At 46.3% G+C, this 18,716-nt stretch overlaps 1 protein-coding gene across 1 annotated transcript in view; it reads right to left on the minus strand.

Annotated features, from left to right (window-relative positions):
- The window catches only part of KSR2 (kinase suppressor of ras 2), a 501,760-nt gene that overhangs the window by 109,590 nt on the left and 373,454 nt on the right, over window positions 1-18,716 (minus strand). The window contains exons 6-7 of the mRNA XM_026456593.2: window positions 4,893-4,962; window positions 1,697-1,780 (exon numbers count right to left, since the gene is read on the minus strand). Coding sequence (XP_026312378.2) covers window positions 1,697-1,780; window positions 4,893-4,962 — 154 coding nt within the window. The remainder of the gene's footprint in view (window positions 1-1,696; window positions 1,781-4,892; window positions 4,963-18,716) is intronic.

Raw genomic sequence — 18,716 nt, forward strand, 5'->3', positions numbered from 1 at the left:
TCTTTAGTAGAGACGGGGTTTCACCGTGTTAGCCAGGATGGTCTCGATCTCCCGACCTTGTGATCCGCCCGTCTCGGCCTCCCAAAGTGCTGGGATTACAGGCTTGAGCCACCGCACCCGGCCGACTGGGTAATTTATAAAGAAAAAGAGGTTGAATGGACTCACAGTTCCACGTGGCCAGGGAGCCCTCACAATCATGGTGGAAGGAAAAAGGCACTTCTTACATGGCAGTGGCAAGACAGAATGAGGCAAAAACAAGCAAAAGGGGTTTCCCCTTATAAAACCATCAGATCCCATGAGACTTATTCACGACCACAAGGACAGCATGGGGGAAACCGCCCCCATGATTCAATTATCTCCCACCAAGTCCCTCCCATAACATGTGGGAATTGTGGGAGCTACCATTCAAGATGAGATTTTGGTGGTGACACAGCCAAACCGTATCAATTATTCTTCCTTTCACACAGATGAAAATACTAGGGACAGAAATGTGAAGTGACTTGCTCAAGGTCAGGCAGCTGCCAAGTTGCAGCGCCAGGATTTGAAACCAGAGCCCATATCCGGTGTCTCGGTTTTCTTCTTCCTCCCTACCTTTTGCCAGCCATGACTTTGAATGGGGGTGAGGAAGAGAAAGGAAGCTGGGGGAGGCAGAGCTTGGGTGGTCTGGCTTTCTTATCAAAATTTCAGACCAATGTGATACTACAGAAAGTGAGCAGAAAAGGAGTTAGGGATCTGGGTTCAGGTCCTGACTGTCACTTCTTCACAGTGACTTTTCATTGCTAGACTCAGCCTTCACATCTGTAAAATGGGGAGAATTACAATGCTGGTTCAAAAAGGTACCATGAGGAGAAAGAAAAAGCAGAGACAGACTTGGGAGCCAGGCGCGGTGGCGCCCACCTGCAATCCCAACACTTTGGGAGCCTGATGGGGGAGGATCACTTGAGGTCAGGAGTTTAAGAGCAGCCTGGCCAACATGGTGAAACCCTGTCTCTACTAAAATTACAAAAAAAAAAAAAAAAAAAAAAAAAGCCAACATGGTGGCACAGGCCTGTAGTCCCAGCTACTCAGGAGACTGAGGCAGGAGAATTGGTTGAACCTGGGAGGCGGAGGTTGCAGTGAGCCAAGATCACACCACTGCCCTCCACCCTGGGTGACAGAGCAAGACTCCATCTCAAAGAAAAAAAAAAAAAGAGACAGAGAGAGAGAAAAGGATTTGGCAAATTCTAACTCAGGATCAGCAAATTACAGCTGAGGGCCACAGCCAGCCTGCAGTCTGTTTTTGCAAATAAACTTTTATTGGAATAAATGAAGTTGTCAAGACTGTTTCTGTTTCTGTATTGTTTACAGCTGCTTATGGTCTGCAAAGCCTAAAATATTTGCTATCTGGTCAACTTGAGAAAGTGTGCCAGCCCCTGGCCTTAGACGCTATGAAAACGAGAAGTACCACTGTGCCTCAGCACACAGCATTAGGCATTTCCAGCATCTTCCATCAGCTCTGGTTCTTATTCAGAATTGCCCTCCCTTGACCCCCTACCGAAATGTAGAGGTGCATTTCAAATCTATTTCTGAAAAACAAAGCAAACAACTCTCCCAAGAGTGAAGAAATCAAACTCCCAAAGGCTGTTTCAGTGACCTGCATATAGTTCTAGCTGACATTGGGTCCTGGAAAAAGTCACTGCAGGGCACAGTCACTTACTTGCAGTTTTTACACTTGAGGCCAAAAAGCATCCCTTTCCCACAGACTGTGCATGTCTGAGACATCCAGTACTTGGTGGAAAACCTGTGGAAAAGAGACAGAAAATGTTCCAGGTTAAAGAAACGGCAACTGACCTATGTCTAGAGGGATGAAGCACTTGAACAGCAAGCACACGAACCCTGGATTCCAGTCCTGTTTCTTCCGAGCTGTGTGACTTATTCAAGTTGCTTAAACCACTGGAACCTCTGTTTCCCCATCTGTAAACTCCAGATAATAATAGTATCGATCTCATAGGTTACTGGGGAGATTAAATGAGGTCAGTCAGGCATGTCAAGGGCTCCGTACAGTGCCTGGTACATAGTAAGCACTCAGTAAATTGGGTTGTGACTGTACTATTACCTTGAACATTCATAAGGGTCATTCATTTGTTCAACAAATATTGCCTGGTGGCCTACTATATGCCAAGGTCAGTTCTGGGACAGAGCAATGGATAGGGCTGGAACTGCCTGCAGAAAGCTACAAAGCAAGGTGGAGCCTCCTGGGGGACCCGCTGAACCATCTCCCATCAGTTGCTGGTCACACCACCTGGGGAGTATCAAAGAGAGCCCTTCCCTCCTGAAAGACCTGAGAACCCAAACTTCACTGGCAGAGAAGAGTCTTTGAAAGTGAAAGTCATTTCAGACCATCAGCTCACCTTGCTCTCCAACCCCATCCACTTGCTGCAAACATGGGCAGTTTGGAGGTCTCCCGTGTACAGCTATAAACCAACTGGAGCAGAGGTGCATTCGATTAACTCCCTGGGCACATCTCCCCTCAATATTGCCAGGGTGCTTTCTTCCCCAAGAGATAGGAGGCAGCGGCAGGACTGGGCCCAAGAAAAGTACTGAAGGTTGCCAGGTCACAGTTAATTTTAATTTTCAATTTGTGTCACCGTCAGCAGGAGTTGTATCTAATCTCCACTGCCTCAGAGTGTCAAAAGGGAAATCGGAAGTGATTACATAACTTGGATTGGAGAATTTCGAGGGAAAGGTTGCATCCCTCTGTTGGACCGTTTTGCCTGATTTGGGTCAGTCACTCTCCAAACAAAATAAGCCACAGCCCAAAGCCTCCAAATCTAAGCAAATAGCAATATTCTGAGCAAAGATGCTTACTGCCAAGAAAACTCTCCCTCTCTGGTTTTGGATTTGTGAGTTGGTCAAGCCCTTTCTTTCCCTTCGGCAGAGCCAGTGAGTTTAGCAGACTCTGTTTTGCAGAATTTGGCAGCTTCGGGGAATGGCAGTGAAGGAGCGTGTATTTCACTCATCAGCCAGCCACACAGGAATGGCGGGCAGGCGTCAGAAGCAGTGGGTGACAGTTTTTTCTCCTTTCTAGCCCTCTCTTGTTCTTGGGATCAGCTCTGTCTCTTCCCCAGCTCTGGCTGAAGTGACTTTGATGGCAGCAGATGGGATTTTAATTTCATTTCTTCACCAAGGCTGGGGTGAGTCCAGTTCTCTCTACATCCTGGCATTAAGCCCAGGGAGAAACATAGGGAGAGACTGAAGAATAGTAGGTCATCCCAAGTCTCAGCTCCTCTGGGAAGACATTCCTACAATTAACAGGTTGTCTCCCTCCTCTGGGCATCAGCTTTTGAATCTTACGGACTACCAGAGAGCCTGGGGGCTGGGCGATCTAAGGGGTGGGGCTGAGCCAGGGGCATGGCCAATCCAGGAGCCGAGCTGAGCCAGAGGCGTGGCTGACCCAGGGGTGTGGCTGAGGCAAGGGCGTGGCTGAGCCAGGGGCGTAGCCAATCCAAGAATGGGGATGAGCCAGGGGCAGGGCCAGTCCAGGGAGCATGGTCGATCAAGGGGCGTGGCCAATCCAGGGGTGGAGCAGAGCCAGAGAGCAGTGAGGAGGAAAATACCAAAAACGGCCCTGGTCTTTGATACCCTTCTCTCTGCAGCTCAAGGCCTGACCGTTGACGTGTCTATCACACACTTCTCACTGCTTCCTCCAAAGTTTTCTCATTTAAGCCTTAACAACTATCCTGTCAACACACTTCTTTCAAAAACTGTTGACGAGATGCCATTCCGTGAGTCCCCATCATGAGAATGCTCATCTCCGCCATGGCCCCAGAGCTATGGTGATGCATCTGGCCCTGCTATCACCCCACCTTGTCACCCTGATCTCTCCATACTGTCGTGGTCTGTTAACTATCTGACCCTCCCCTAGAGCACAAGCTCCCCAAGGGAACAGGCCTTATGTCTTGGTCAGGGCTGTAACCGTGGCACAGAAACTGTAAATACAAGTGGAAAGAATCCATGAATGAGTGAACAGGTCCCCCAGCGAGTTCACAGAGGCCCTGGTGCTAGGAAAACTCAGGAGGGTGTCAAAAGAACACAAAATACTGAGGCTAATTAGCTTTTCGACCTATCGCTTAATCTCCCAGGGCCTCAGTTTGCCCATCTGTCCAATGGCCATGAGCACACTTGCCCCGCTCACCCTGCTAAGTTTGTGAGGAGACTGGAACTTCCAAGACGAAATGGGGAAAGCTAAATCCAGGGAGTTAAAGGATTTCTTATAAGGGATGCCTGGTATATGCAAACCCCCCTCCCCAAAAGGGCAGGTATAGCCCTGGAGAGGACCACCTGTTTCATGCACCCAGCAGGGCTAGAGCTCCGGACTGACCTCCACCACACCAGAGAATGGACACCTGCAATCTTGTGTATTCTGGGTGAGGAGACCAAAAATTAGGACATAAAGCATTAATCTTAAGAATGATACTGTTTATTAAGTGTTTGTTATGTGCCAGGCCCTGTGCTGAGCACTTTACATATATTATCTCATTTAATCTGCACAGTCACCCTATAGGTAGGCAGAATTATCTAAGGAAAAAATTGAGCCTCAGATAGGTCAAGTAACTTCCTCAAGGTTGCAAAGCTATACTAGCTGGGATTGGAACACGGGTCAGTCTGATTCCAAAGCTCTGGCTTTTAACTGCTATGTGCTAATTTTATAAGGGTCAGATTAGTAAGAAGCAGATGTCTCAGTCCCCTGGTTGCCACTTTAAAGTTTAGCCTAGCAGAGGAGAAAGGGACATGGTGATGTAGGTGCTGGAGCTCAATAGCCCAGCCTTCTCTCACCCCAGGGCAGGGGCCAGAGCCCCCACCCCTCACAGGGCTGTGAACTAGGCACCAGTGCACACAGGAATCCAGCCTACCTGTGCTTGATGGAGTTGCCGAGATCTCTGCGAGGGATCTGCGGGGACCAACGTGGCACAGACAGTGTGTCTACAGAGAGAAGAGAACAGCCTGTTACACAAAGGGTCAGAGACTGGGGTGGGCTCTGGCAAGCCCTGGAAGGAAAAGGGGGGGCTCATCACCCTCAGGAAGGACACCAGTTGCCATCACTTGCTAAACCGAAGCCAAGTGGAACACTGGTTTAGCTTGTTACCTCAACTCACGCAAGGTCCCCTGGGCAGGGCTGCCAGGGGATGCCTTAAATGAAGCCAGCTGTGGAATGAATAAAAGGGAGTATCACTTCCATTTACGGAGTGCTTGGTGTGTGCCAAGCATGTGCTAAGTGATTCACATGCCTTAGCTTGCTACATTCTCCAAATGACCCCAAGAATAGGGGTTGCTAGCATTTTCACCTTACAGAAGAAAAAACTAAGGGTTGGAAAGGGGAAGTCACTTGCTCTAGGTCATATACCTCAGAGGCCGCACAGCAGCTGTGATTTCAGGTTCGAGGAAACGGAAATGAACACATGCCCTTGCATGAAAGTTAGAGTACAGTGGATTCCCAGTGACAGCCAGGCACGTGACGGCTTTTCTCATCTCTGCCATGCCTCTGTACAACTGCCAAGTTATTTATTTAACATTTTAGGCTGACTCCAATATTTTTGGCTCAATACACTTATTTCAAAAGCAAACCCTATGCGGAAAGCCATATCAATTTCTATGCATTATAGATAATTATTTTAATAATGTCCAACCACGCACCACCTAAAGTTATGCAAGAGTAAGTAGGTGGATGGATGAGTGAATAGACAGGTGGGATGGATGGATGGATGGATGGATGGATGGATGGATGGATGGATGGATGGATGGATAGGCAGGTGGGTGGGTGGATGGATGGATGGATAGGCGGGTGGGTGGGTGGATGGATGGATGGATAGGTGGGTGGGTGGGTGGATGGATGGATGGATAGGTGGGTGGGTAAGTGGGTGGATGGATGAATAGATGGATAGATGGGTGAGTGGGTGGATGGATGGATGGATGGATGGATGGATGGATGGATGGATGGACGGACGGGTGAATGGAAAGATGGATAGGTGAGTGGATAGACAGGTGGGTGGGTGGGTGGATGCATGATGAATGGGAATGAGGAAGAAACAAAACAAAATCAAACTTCAGATGAGATGCCTGTCCCCATCTGGTCTTTTCTTTCATCCCTTAGGCTAAATCTCAACAAACTGTACTATCACTCCATTACAGACTGAGTTCTAGTTCTCCCACAGACCCTGTGCACCAGGTCCCACCTCCGCCCTACTCCCCATTGCCCACACCATCCTCCTGGCAGAGCCTGCAGGCCCCAGAGAGCTGTAAAACAATGGCAACAAGTAATCAGTGTTGCCTGTGGAATCTCCATCAGACAGGGAGAGAAGCAGCAAGTGCCTGACCCTACACGCCAGTTCTCATTTCTCAGGCCAGATGGATGGAGCCAGCTCCCTGTGTTTGGAGCTGCAAATGCATGCCTCATTTTTCACAGCAATTGTTACGGAGTGGCACTCTCTTCGGGGAGCCGGGCATGTCAGAACCTATCACAGAGCATTTAACCCCCAACCTACTTGCTCCTCTATTCTGTCTAATGACACCGTCGGCAGCCATCTGAAAGCTGTTTCCAGAAATCCCAATTCTGCCCTTGTAAAGCTGGGATCCTTTATGAGAGAGCTAATGATTTCCCAAGCTCCAAAGGGCAGAGAAAACCTAGGAGGGAGAGAGCACGATGTATCAATCAGAATTATAGCCTGTGGGATTCCTTTAGTTTAAGTAAAAACTAAATGTCATCAACCTCAAGCCCATTTTACTACTTGTTTCCATTTCTGAGGGAAATAGAAAAGATAAGAGGAAAAAAAAATTTAAGAGAGCATTTTTCTATTCCTATCTCTTTTGGGGACTGAAGTCAGACATGGGAGGAGGGATTCCACCATTAACTCCCTAAGGTGCTTTCGTCAGTGCCAGGGGTGGGTGGGAATGGGAGGACTGCGCCGGAGAGGAAGGGTCAGTGTCCTCACCAGGAAATCTACAAAACTAGGAGTGCTAAATGGGTTTCATTTCAGGGGCCACTAGTAGTGGCTGCCCAAAGAAATGTGTTAAAATGGATTCTGAGGCTCAACAGGAAAGGGCACTGAAACTGATTAGCAATGTCTGCCACGGGTGAAGAATAAGATTGTACCAACAGGTCCGCCTACATTTTCCACCTCTGCAAGAGCAGGAACCACATCTCATCTTTCCATCATCACCTCAAAGCATAGTGCCTGAAGCAAAGTACTTAATACACGTTTGCTGAATCCCAGATTATTATAATAAAAACACCGAGTTTATTGATTACTCAATAGGTGCTAGGCATTATGCTATGCATTTTATACCTGGAAGCTATTCCTCTGTGCGGTCAGGCTATCATTATTCCCATTATGCAAAGGAAGACAAAAGGATCTCAGAGAAGTGCAGTGACTTGCTAAAGGCCACACAGTCAGGTACCTGCAGATTCTCAATGAGGAACTCTGCAATTGTTTGAAAGTCTTCCAGGAGCCCCTGCACCCCCGTTCTCAACCAGAGGAGTGCTTTTTCCCCCTAGGGGATATCTGGCAATGTCTGGGGACATTTTTGGTTGTCACACTCTGTATGTGTGTGTGTGTGTGTGTGTGTTACCAGCATTTGGTGGAGAGACAGCAGGGATACTGTTTAACATCTTATAATGCACAGGGCAGACTCCGATTATAAAGAATTAAACAGCCCAAAATGTCAATAGCACCAAGGTAGATAATTCCTGATCTAGATGTTTCTCTGTTTCTCTAGCCAACTCCTTCCCTTACTACCACCACCCCTCCACCAAAAATTCCCCAGATGGTGCTTCTGAGGCTCAACTCAGCAGAGAACAAATCCTCTTTTATTATAAGCACATCTCACTATTAGGTTCATAGCCTAATATTCAGTTATTCTCAATTATAGCTCCTTTTCAAAAAACAGATGTAATTAAGTTTAGTAGTTTGGTCTCATTTCCCAATATCTGGTTGAAGGGGTGAATTCTGTCAATTACATTAAGCGGCCGCAGCATCATTAGTCTCAAGCAATAATAACCTCCACACGGCTTCCTACGTGGGCGTGAAGATTTGAATTTTGAGATCCTTTCTTTGCTTTCTTCATTTGGATTTTATTAAACTTGCCAATGCAAGCCTTAAAGCAATGGAAAACTGTTGAAAGGGAAGGGGAAAAAATATATGAAAATCCAGGCCTTATCATAACAGAGAAGACAAACAACATTTACAGCAATTAAACCGATACAGAAACTTCTGTTTAACAATCAAAGCACCTATTAAGATGTCTCCATAGCTGAACAAAAGCTTCTTTTCTACTCTAATTTTCTGATAACAAGTCATGCAGACACAGAGGCAGAATTTTGTGCATCCCTGGTGCCTACAGTCTCAGGAGTAGAATAATAGACATCTCTCCGTAGATATTTTCATTTCTAGTGCACAGAAAGAGAAAGAGGCGGAAGGAGGGAGGTTTCTTCTCCCCTTGCACTAGCTATTGATGTCTTCTGAGAAATGCATCTGCCCAGAAGGGGTTTTGCACAGAAGAGGGAAAAGCCAGGAGCCCTGGTCTTTGGAATCACCTTAGCAGTCAGAGGGACAAACAGAAGGCCCAACAGAAGGAACCAACATTAACAAAGCATCCACACCACATAGAGCTGCTTGATGAAAAATCAGGCTCTGACCTGGTGAATCTGAAAGCTCCCTGACGGATGAGCTAGGCACGGGAAAAATACGTGAGGATATACACAGAGATACAGGGAAAAATGGGTGACAATGAAGGAAAGGAAGAGGAGGAGAAGAAAGAAGAAAATAAGATCTAAGAAAAATATGGCTGGTTGCGGTGACTCACACCTGTAATCACAATACTTTGGGAGGCCAAGGTGGGAGGATCACCTGAGGTCAGGAGTTCGAGACCAGCCTGGCCAACACAGTAAAACCCTATATCTGCTAAAAATACAAAAAAAATTATTTTTGTTTATGGCAGGCACCTATAATCCCAGCTACTCAGGAGGCTGAGGCAGGAGAATCACTTGAACCTGGGAGGCTGAGGTTGCAGTGAGCCAAGGTTGTGCCATTGCACTCCAGCCTAGGCAACAAGAACGAAACTCCGAAAGAAAAAAAAAAGAAGAAGAAAGAAAGAAAAGAAGGGGGGAGGGATAGCATTAGGAGATATACCTAATGTAAATGATGAGTTAATGGGTGCAGCACACCAACATGACACATGTATACATATGTAACAAACCTGCACGTTGTGCACATGTACCCTAGAACTGAAAGTATAATAATAATAATAATAATAACAAAAAAGAAAAGAAAGAAGAAAAATAATAGTAGATCTGCTATCTGTTGTGTTACCATGTGCCAAGCACTACTGTCAAACAGACCCTTGACATACATTATCCCATTAATACAAACACTACAGAGTATACACACACGTAGCATAGCAGCCATGATCATTAGTGCCATTTCAACAAGGAAATTAAAAAGTTATCCTGACTGCCCAATGTAAATGCAAGTAAATGCCACAATGGGGATTTTTAATTGAGCCGTGGCTCAATTAATGGAAGTGAATTTCATCTCCCTTTCACAGATGGGAATATTGAGGCTTAGAAGCAATATGCAATTGTCTAGAGCTGATAAATGACTGAGTTGGGATTTAAACTGCAGACAGAAACAAACTGGATGCTTTTAGTCCAGACTTCCCTCCAACACCCTGCTCAACCCATCCTATACTGCCAAGGCCTCCTATCTACCTCTGTCGGGGAAGGACCCAGGAGGCCTGGGAGGTGATGTAATAGCATAATGCTCCTGTCCCACCCAAAAGATGACCACATCCTAATCCCTGGAACCCGGGAGTATGTTATCTTATCCAGCAAAAAGAGATGCTGAAGATATGATCAAGTTAATTATCTTGAGATGGAGAGGTTACCCTGGATTACACGGGTGGACCCAATGTCACTATAGGCCCGTATAAGATGGAGGGAGGAGGGTGAGAATCAGAGGTCAGAGAAGGGGACGTGACAATGAAAGCCGAGGTCAGAGTGCTGCAACTGCTGGTTTTGAAGGAGGAGGTGGGACACCAGCCAAGGCACAAAGCTAGGAAAGGCGAGAATGGATTCTCCCCTAGAGCTTCCAGAAGGAACCAGCTCTGCCGACACCCTGATCTTAATCCCATTGGCATCCATTTCGGACTTCTGACCTCCAGAACTGTAACATAATAAATCTGTGTTGTTTTCAGCCGCTGAGTTGGTGGCCGTTTGTCACAGCAGCCGTGGGAAACTGACACAGCACCGACCTTGTTCCAGGCATGGTTTCAAGGGGATATGGTGAACAGGATAACCATGTTTTTTGAGCTTAGAGTCTACAGGGGGAAAGTACAGAAAGTAAATGAGCCAAGAAATAAGAGTCCATGAGGAAAATGAAACAGTACCGACGTTGGGGTTGCTATACAGCAATGGGAGCCCCGATGTGCGTTAGAATGGAAGGCGGACGCTGTGCTGGGCAGTGTGGATTTAAGAGCTCCCTCTGGCGGTCGAGGGGAAACAGCCTGCCAGGCTGTAACTGGAAAAAACAGCGCGGGCCTCCCCACCTCCCTATCCCCGCATCAATGCTCCACCACCCCAACCCCTACCCAGGTCCAGCGCTACAGCCCTAACCCTGACAAGATCATTCCTTCCCAAGGTCATTCTCCCAACCCAGGCCTTTCCCACCGGAGCTGTCATGATCCCACCCACAGCCCCTCATAAAAAATCCACATCCCATCACTCCTCAATGTCCCCGGGAAAAGCAAAGGAGGTGTACTCATTGGCCCCACGGCCTGTATTATTTTTCAGAAGCTAACAGAGTATTTTTACTATGCTATGGCATAGACTGACCTTAAAGGAGAGTTTCTGATGAAATTTTCATGGGATTTGCATTCCCAAACCCAAGCAGGGGAGGATAAAGAGGTAGCCACAGGAAGAAAACAAATCCAATTTAAAAAAATTATTCTTTGCAATTTATCTGCTATGGGGACAAATGATACTAGGCTGGGAGATTTTGGGGTTTGGGCCTGGGTCTCATCTGTCACCGTATCCCCAAGTGTCTAGCTCAGGATCTGCTCAAAGAATATTAAATGTATGTTTAATGGACAAATGAATGACGAACAAATGAATGGACTGATAGTCAAGTCCTGGCTGAAACTGGTGTTTTTCTGGTTAATGAGAAACTTACGTGGCCCTGGGAGATCTTAGATATAACTTTATCAGACTCAGAGCAAATCTGAACTGATTTATCCTCAAAATACTCTGTGTGGTAGGGAAGAAAGTACACATTATAACTATTTCACAGACGGCAAATTGAGGTAGATGTGGGATGTGACCTGCTGTGTGTCTTTGGGCAAGTGACAACCCCATGAGCTTCAATGTCATCAGGCAAAAACTGTGAGTAAATAACAGTGCCAATGTACCTCATTGTGTTGTTTGAAGACTAAGTAGGATAATGCACAAAGAGTATTCTGTATTCTGAGCATGAGAGCAATGCTCAGACATATTTATTACATGTATCTTGCAGCTATGTCTTCATTTAATCCACACAGTCTTATGAGTTTGTATCCTCAGTTTACAGATAAGGAAAGTAAGGATAACTAAATTGTTCAAAGTCATATAGCTAAAGTTCACCAAATATCGTGAACTCCAGAGTTGAACCCAGTTTCCTATAAAATTAAAGCCTTCTATCCAGCTCCATACCATGTCCCCTTCTGAGATAAATGTAAAAATTATCTTAAAAGCCATGCCAGTCTAGAGTTGAAAAGGACTACAAGAAATAGTTTATTGCAGTCTTTGAATCTCTAAACCCTGTTGGATAAATAAGGAGCTACTCTACCCTAAATGTTTCCATGGAGATAAAGACCTCTGAGCACATAATATTATTAAACATAATAGCTAACTTTTATTAAGCACCTACTACACAGCAGGACCTAGATTATGTGATTTAGATGTATTATTTCACTTAGTCTCCATAATTCCCTTTTAGGCGCTAAAGCTCAGATCTGAACCCAAGAGCTCATCCTCAGAAGTAACACAAAGGAACTGGAAGTTCTAAACTGCCCTTAAACTTCCAGCCCAGGGACATGACAGACTGAGTGAGAACTCAGCAGAGGTGCTGCATTCAAATCAACTAGCAAATTCATTGAGCCTAAAGGTAACTGAAACTAATAAAACTTAGACCATTAAACTTTTCTTCGGAGTCACAGGCAAATCACCAGCTAAAATCCCACTGATTTATCCAAGGTGCCAATCAATCCTAGATTAAAGCTGCTCATGATATCATTCACATAGCAGAGGATAACTCTATTTGCTTTAATATGCAGCTCAAATGTATCAGATCTGAAAGTATTTTAATCATGTGCAGTTTCTAAAGGTTACAGCTCCATGATGCTTCAGGGCCAAATTGCATTGCCTAATGGAGTTGGACACAATTTTCTCCCTGAAACAATGACACTCATCTTCCAAGATCCAAACATCATCATCTGGGACCCTTGATGGCTATGAAGGCTTCCATGGAACCCCTTGGCACTGGTGAGTACACAGACCAGGGTGGGCTTTGGTTTCATGTCATTGGGGAAGAAATAAGGCAGAGGGGACTGACAGTGATAAGAGATGCTAGGGGTGAGCAAGGATTCTCGATGGAAGGGATCATACACAGGGATTTCACAGAAGTTTTCTGGGGCTCCCATGACATTGAGACAAAACAATGGGCAATGGCTAAGCTATTGAGACTATGGCCTCAGTTCCTGTCCATTGCAGGAATGCAAATATTAGGATCAAAGCAATCCATGCATGTGTGGAGTTTAAGTTAGAGACAAGACCTTGAGTGTGGACCTCCTCTGGAGACAGAGTAGCATATTTCTGAACAGGAAGGGCCTCAAGGGCAATCAACGTGCCCAGTGGAGTGTGGGAGAGAGAGCACGGGACTTTGACGTGAGCACACCTGTGACAAACACCAGCTCTGCCGCTTACGAGCTATGGGATCTTGGTACTCTTACTTTTCTGAGACTCGGTTTCTCCTATAAAAAAGAGGTCATTGTATCTCCCTCATAAAATTGGTAGGAGGATAAAGTGGGGTGATAAAATTGGAACAGTGATCCACTGAGTGTCTGATGTAGTATTGTTATTATTGTTTCTGTCATTGTCATCATCACTCTGCCTCTTGAATTTAACACATCAGTTAGAAAATGACAAATCTCTGTACGGACTATGACTTAGGGCCAGAGTTGGCAAACTTGACCCTCAGGCCAAATTCAACTCACTGTCTAATTTCATAAAGTTCAATTGGCACACAGCCACACCCACTCATTGACATATTGTCTACGACAGCAGTAGTAGTTGTAACAGAGACAGTATGGTCCACCAAACAAAAAAAATATTTATTACCTGGCCCTTTAAAGAAAATGAGTGCCAAGTCCTGATTTAGAGCTGTGAAACTCATTTTCTTGGCTAATCAGCAGAAAGATTTTTTCCCATGGAGCCAGAAGACCAGGGTTCAGGATTCCCTTCTGCCACTTACATGGTAGGAATCCTTAGACAAACAGTCTATAGTCTCCAAGCCAAAATACATAAAACCACTTGGTGTCACCCCACTGCCCACTTAATCCTAGCACCCTGTGAGGTGCATTGTTTTGATCCCCATTTTGCAGAAGAGAAGAGCCAGACAAGGAGGACTTGCAAGCAGCCCAGTCAAGATGATAGCCCAACGCTGTGTTCTTTCAACCCCTCACTGTCTCTTGGTAGAATAATCCATGAGTGGGCAATGTCTCTATATGCAACTTCTGAAATCTGGGTCAACTCATAGTGGCAGAGGAAAAGAAAAATTAACTCTCTCCTCTCACTGCTTCTGTCTGGATTAAAGAATTTGATTTTCTAGTTGTCACTCTATCAAAGCAGAGAGAAGACCTGGAGGAGTCTTCCTCCAGGGGAAGGAATGTGCTGATCCCAGGCAGAAGAGGAAGAAATGCCCCATGCATCTGATAAAGCACCATGACACAGCTGAGACCTGGGGGAGTCTTCTCTCTAAGTTACAACTGGAGGCAGTGGTGGTGGTCACGGATGAGATAGAGATAGGAGATGCCCTGCTAGGAGTGTCTCCAGGTAGCAGCTGATATTGGTAGGACCAGTGAGTGGTGAGGGCACTGCACCAATGGCAGCAAAGCAGATGAAGGGCTGGTATGTGGGGGCTAGAGGTAGGACAATGGAGAGGATGTGAGGGACGACATCACAGGAAAGTTGTCATCACCACTCTCTTCCATCACCCATTCCACCTGGTCCCACCTCTGGTTTAAAAAAAAAAAAAAAAAAAATGGTGTAGTGGCTCACGTCTATAATCCCAGCACTTTGGGAGGCAGAGGTGGGTGGATCTCTGGAGGTCAGGGGTTTAAGACCAGCCTCGCCAACATGGCAAAACTCCATCTCTACTAAAAAAAGAATACAAAAGCTAGCTGGGCATGGTGGCTCACGCCTGTAATCCCAGCTACTTGGGAGGTTGAGGCATGAGAATTGCTGGAACTCAGGAGGTGGAGGTTGCAGTGAGCTGTGATTGTGCCACTGGACTCCAGCCTGGGCAACAGAGTGAGATTCTGTCTCAAAAAGAAAAATAAATAAATGGTTATACTAAACTAGAAACACCTTCAGGATCTAGTGAGGATATATGAATGTATTTATTCTAATATTCACATATTCACCCTCAGAATCACTTTCCCCCCAACTTTTTTTTTTTTTTTTTTTAGACAGAGTCTCACTCTTTCACCCAGGCTGGAGTGCAATGGAGCAATCTCCACTCACTGCAACCTCCACCTCCCAGGTTCAAGTGATTCTCCTGCCTCAGCCTCCCAAGTAGCTGGGATTACAGGTGCCCACCACCATGCCTGGCTAATTTTTGTATTTTTAGTAGAGACGGGGTTTCACCCCATTGGCCAGCTGGCCTTTAACTCCTGACCTCAGGTGATCCTCCCAAAGTGCTGGGATCACAGGCATGAGCCCCTGTGCCGGGTCCACTTTTTGAAAAGACCACCACCACCTCATGTCTGAGTCCTGGCACATAACCGTCAAGCTGGGATCCCCTTAATTTGCCCTAAATCAAATGTGTGGACAGTGATAACATCCCTTCCTCTCCCAATGAGAAATGTGGATCCTAGAGTCATCACCTGTGATTTATTTCAGCCTTTCTCAGATGGCCTCAATTAAGTTTAATTGCCAGTAAAGAAAGAGAAGATGGTTGAGGCATTTAATTACAGTTTCATAATGTGCTCACTGCTGAATTTATTAAAGTGCATCAGGGATTTTTAACTTTGTAACCAAACAATGGGAGACCTGGGCAACCACAGGAGTAATGATCTTCCTTGTGTTGATGATGGATGAAGAATCCAAGATGGTAACAGTAGGTCGGGTAGGCATGCAAGGCGCATGGGGACACTGGTGGCCAATCGTGGGGTGAGGCACAAGACACCATCCCATGGATCAGAGAGGGGAGTGTCATTAATTATCAATCTTCATTTGAATCTAAAGACGAGACATGTTTGAAAACGTATCTTTCTTCCCTCTCCTGGCCCCACCCCCAAACCTTCCCTTCAAATTTCCCCTTGATATAATTTTACCGCTATGGTCTGGGAAGAGGAAGGGAACATGGTCCAGAAAGAGGAGAGCAGCCCTGAGCATGTACAGAGGCAGCTTGGAGACCTGGAGAAGCATGGGGCCTGGCTAGCAGTGCAGAGCCATCTCAACCCATGTATATACAGGACTGTCTCCTTGACCCAAAGGAAAATGCTAATTGAAAGAAGGTGGCTTCCCCTGCCTGACTCAGGCTTAAATGAGGACAAAACAAGAGTTGACAGAGGCCCCACACTGCCATCATCGCAAATGTCCCTGTGAAGGGAGAATAACAGCCAGCCCTGTGCTCCATCAATTTCCATTGTAAATGGCCTCACATTGAAATAAGCCAACAGAAACAGTAGTAGCTTGACAGGTGTGGGGCAGGGGAAGATGGGAGACATGCAGACCACAGCCTGGAATCTGCAAGTTGGGCTTGATATTTAGACCCAGAAACTGGTCAAGACTTGTTTGTGGATTGCATCTTCCCAAATCCTGGCAAATGAGGGGATGCAAACCCCTTCTTTTGCCTGAGTTGGAATGGGCAAAATAGAATTAATTTACAGATGCAGGCCTGAGTCAGAATCCTAGCTCTGTGCTTGTGTGTCCTGTCATCTGACTCTTTCCCTCTGTGCATATCCTCCTCTGTAAAATGGGGGCCATGAAATCCATCCTTCAGGGTTTACCTGAGGATCAGACACTGGGAAATGAAGCAGGTACCTGGCAATAGTAGGTATGCATTAAGAGGCAGATGGCCCCAAGAGCAATTCAGCTGCTTGCTTTTAGCTTTTCTTAGCTGTCTCTCTTCCTGGCTGGAGAAGACAAAATATGGGAAGAGGCTCTTTTGGGAAGGAAGCCATGACTGTAGAGAGAAGCTGCGGTGAGTTATGCAGGGGACAGAACTGTCTAGGTCCTTCTTACCATTTATTCCCCTTCTATCATCCTGTTCTCAGAGCATGTCCACAGCCCTTGCCTGCCCGGGTGTGATGGATGGGTCTTAAGTTCCTCACACACTACATCATCAATTACTTACATATTTATCGCCTTGAACTGAGTTTATAGATCTTAAATAAGAGCCATTCGGAGTTGTCTGAGCTGAAATTCTCCCCTGATGGAAATATGATGTTTCTCATTATGTAGCCACTCTCTAGTTAATGTTCAGTGGAAGCTAGTTGTCCACAGAACAAAGGGCTGCTGAGAAGTTCCCCCTACAGAACCATTCTGTGGAATTTACTGCCTGGATGGACTGCTGGGGACAGACCAGATAAGCTTGCTGCCAAAGACCCCAGCCAGGCTTTCAGAAACCCAAGACATCAGGCATCGTGGGGCTCTGAACTTCAGGCAATAGACTGTCTCTCTCTCTCAGTTTCCTGAGACTTAAAGTGCCATCTGAAGAGATTTCACACTGTCTGTAGTTTGCAGACATGGTGGGGACAGTCTCATGATAAATAATGTACAAGTTCAAGACTGGGTGTCCATATTCCAAAGCCAATCTTTCTGAAGCATCCTCAAGTGAGGCCAGGATGCCTGCTGAGGCGACAGGGTTGTGACAGGTGCTGATTGCATCCCTGAAAGTGAGACCTCTGAGGCAGGATACCTCTGGCAATAGGGCTATGGTTTATCAGTGAGAGGTGTTATCAGTAGAGGGAGGATACAAAGAGTCCCCATACCCCCAAGAACTTGGCGATAAGGAAGGGATTCCCCCCCAACAAGAGTTAAACCAGCCCAACTCCTAACAAATAAACAAAGTTAACCTAGAGAAACAGCTCTCAACCATAAGCCCTGTTGACCCCTAGGGGACATTTGGCAATGTGTGCTGACATTTTTGGTTGTCACAACTTGATGGGGAGGAGTCTTACTGGTATCTACTGGGTAGAGACCAGGGATGCTACAAATGAGCAGAACAGCTTCCTCCAACAAAACATTGTCCAGCTCCAAATGTCAATAGGGCCTAACTGGAAATCACTGCCTAGAAAGACAGGAAGGGACCTAGATCTCCATAGCCTGATACAATCCATTAAATGCATGGACAGATCTAAAAACAGGCTCAGTCACCATGAAAGGAGAGGCAGAGCCTGACCCTCCCAGCCCATCCAGAGGCAGAGCTCTTTGGCTCTGGATACATGCACAAGCTCAGAGCCCATTCCTCTTTCTTCAAAACACCTACCTAGATGTCCCCTTATAGCCCAACACAGTGACAGGGCCTTTTCGCTACTGGGTCTCCTACAAAGGAGTTTGTTTATTTATTTATTTACTTTACATATTCTTCTGGGTACAAACAAATTTATACTAATTAATTCACACCAGTGCCACAGAGCTCTAAACATTGCTAGATCAAATTCTAATGTGCAGACAGTGCTCCGCTGGGTTAATACATCATAATTAACTAAGAGACAATACTTTGAAGACCACCTCATTAAAATCTCCTAGTAGGCCTGTCCCTCCTATCAGTTACTTCTGAAGAAAGTAGCAGGGCCGGGCGTGGTGGCTCAAGCCTGTAATCCCAGCACTTTGGGAGGCCGAGACGGGCGGATCACGAGGTCAGGAGATCGAGACCATCCTGGCTAACACGGTGAAACCCTGTCTCTACTAAAATACAAAAAATTAGCCGGGCGTGTTGGCGGGCGCCTGTAGTCCCAGCTACTCAGGAGGCTGAGGCAGGAGAATGGCGTGAACCCGGGAGGCAGAGCTTGCAGTGAGCTGAGATCAGGCCACTGCACTCCAGCCTGGGGGACAGAGCGAGACTCCGTCTCAAAAAAAAAAAAAAAAAAGAAAGTAGCAGCGGCCTGATTTTCCACTGGGAAACTACCATTCCAACGTCCCACAGCAGGCTGAGTCCCTTCCAGTCTCAGAAGGGAGTGTTTGACCAAGGCTTGGTAAGGCCACAGCATTCTGACCACGGTGATTGGTTCAGGCAAAGACACGGGAAGGAAGGACTGACACATCATTTGAGCCCCTGGAGCTTCTCCAGTTACCCTTCCTCCCTCCCTCCCTCCCTCCCTTCCTTCCTTCCTTCCTTCCTTCCTTCCTTCCTTCCTTCCTTCCTTCCTTCCTTCCTTCCTTCTTTCCTTCCTTTTCCCTTCCCTCCCCTCCCCTCCCCTCCCCT

Source organism: Piliocolobus tephrosceles, chromosome 10, assembly GCF_002776525.5.
Source record: "Piliocolobus tephrosceles isolate RC106 chromosome 10, ASM277652v3, whole genome shotgun sequence".
Taxonomy (NCBI): Eukaryota; Metazoa; Chordata; class Mammalia; order Primates; family Cercopithecidae; genus Piliocolobus; species Piliocolobus tephrosceles.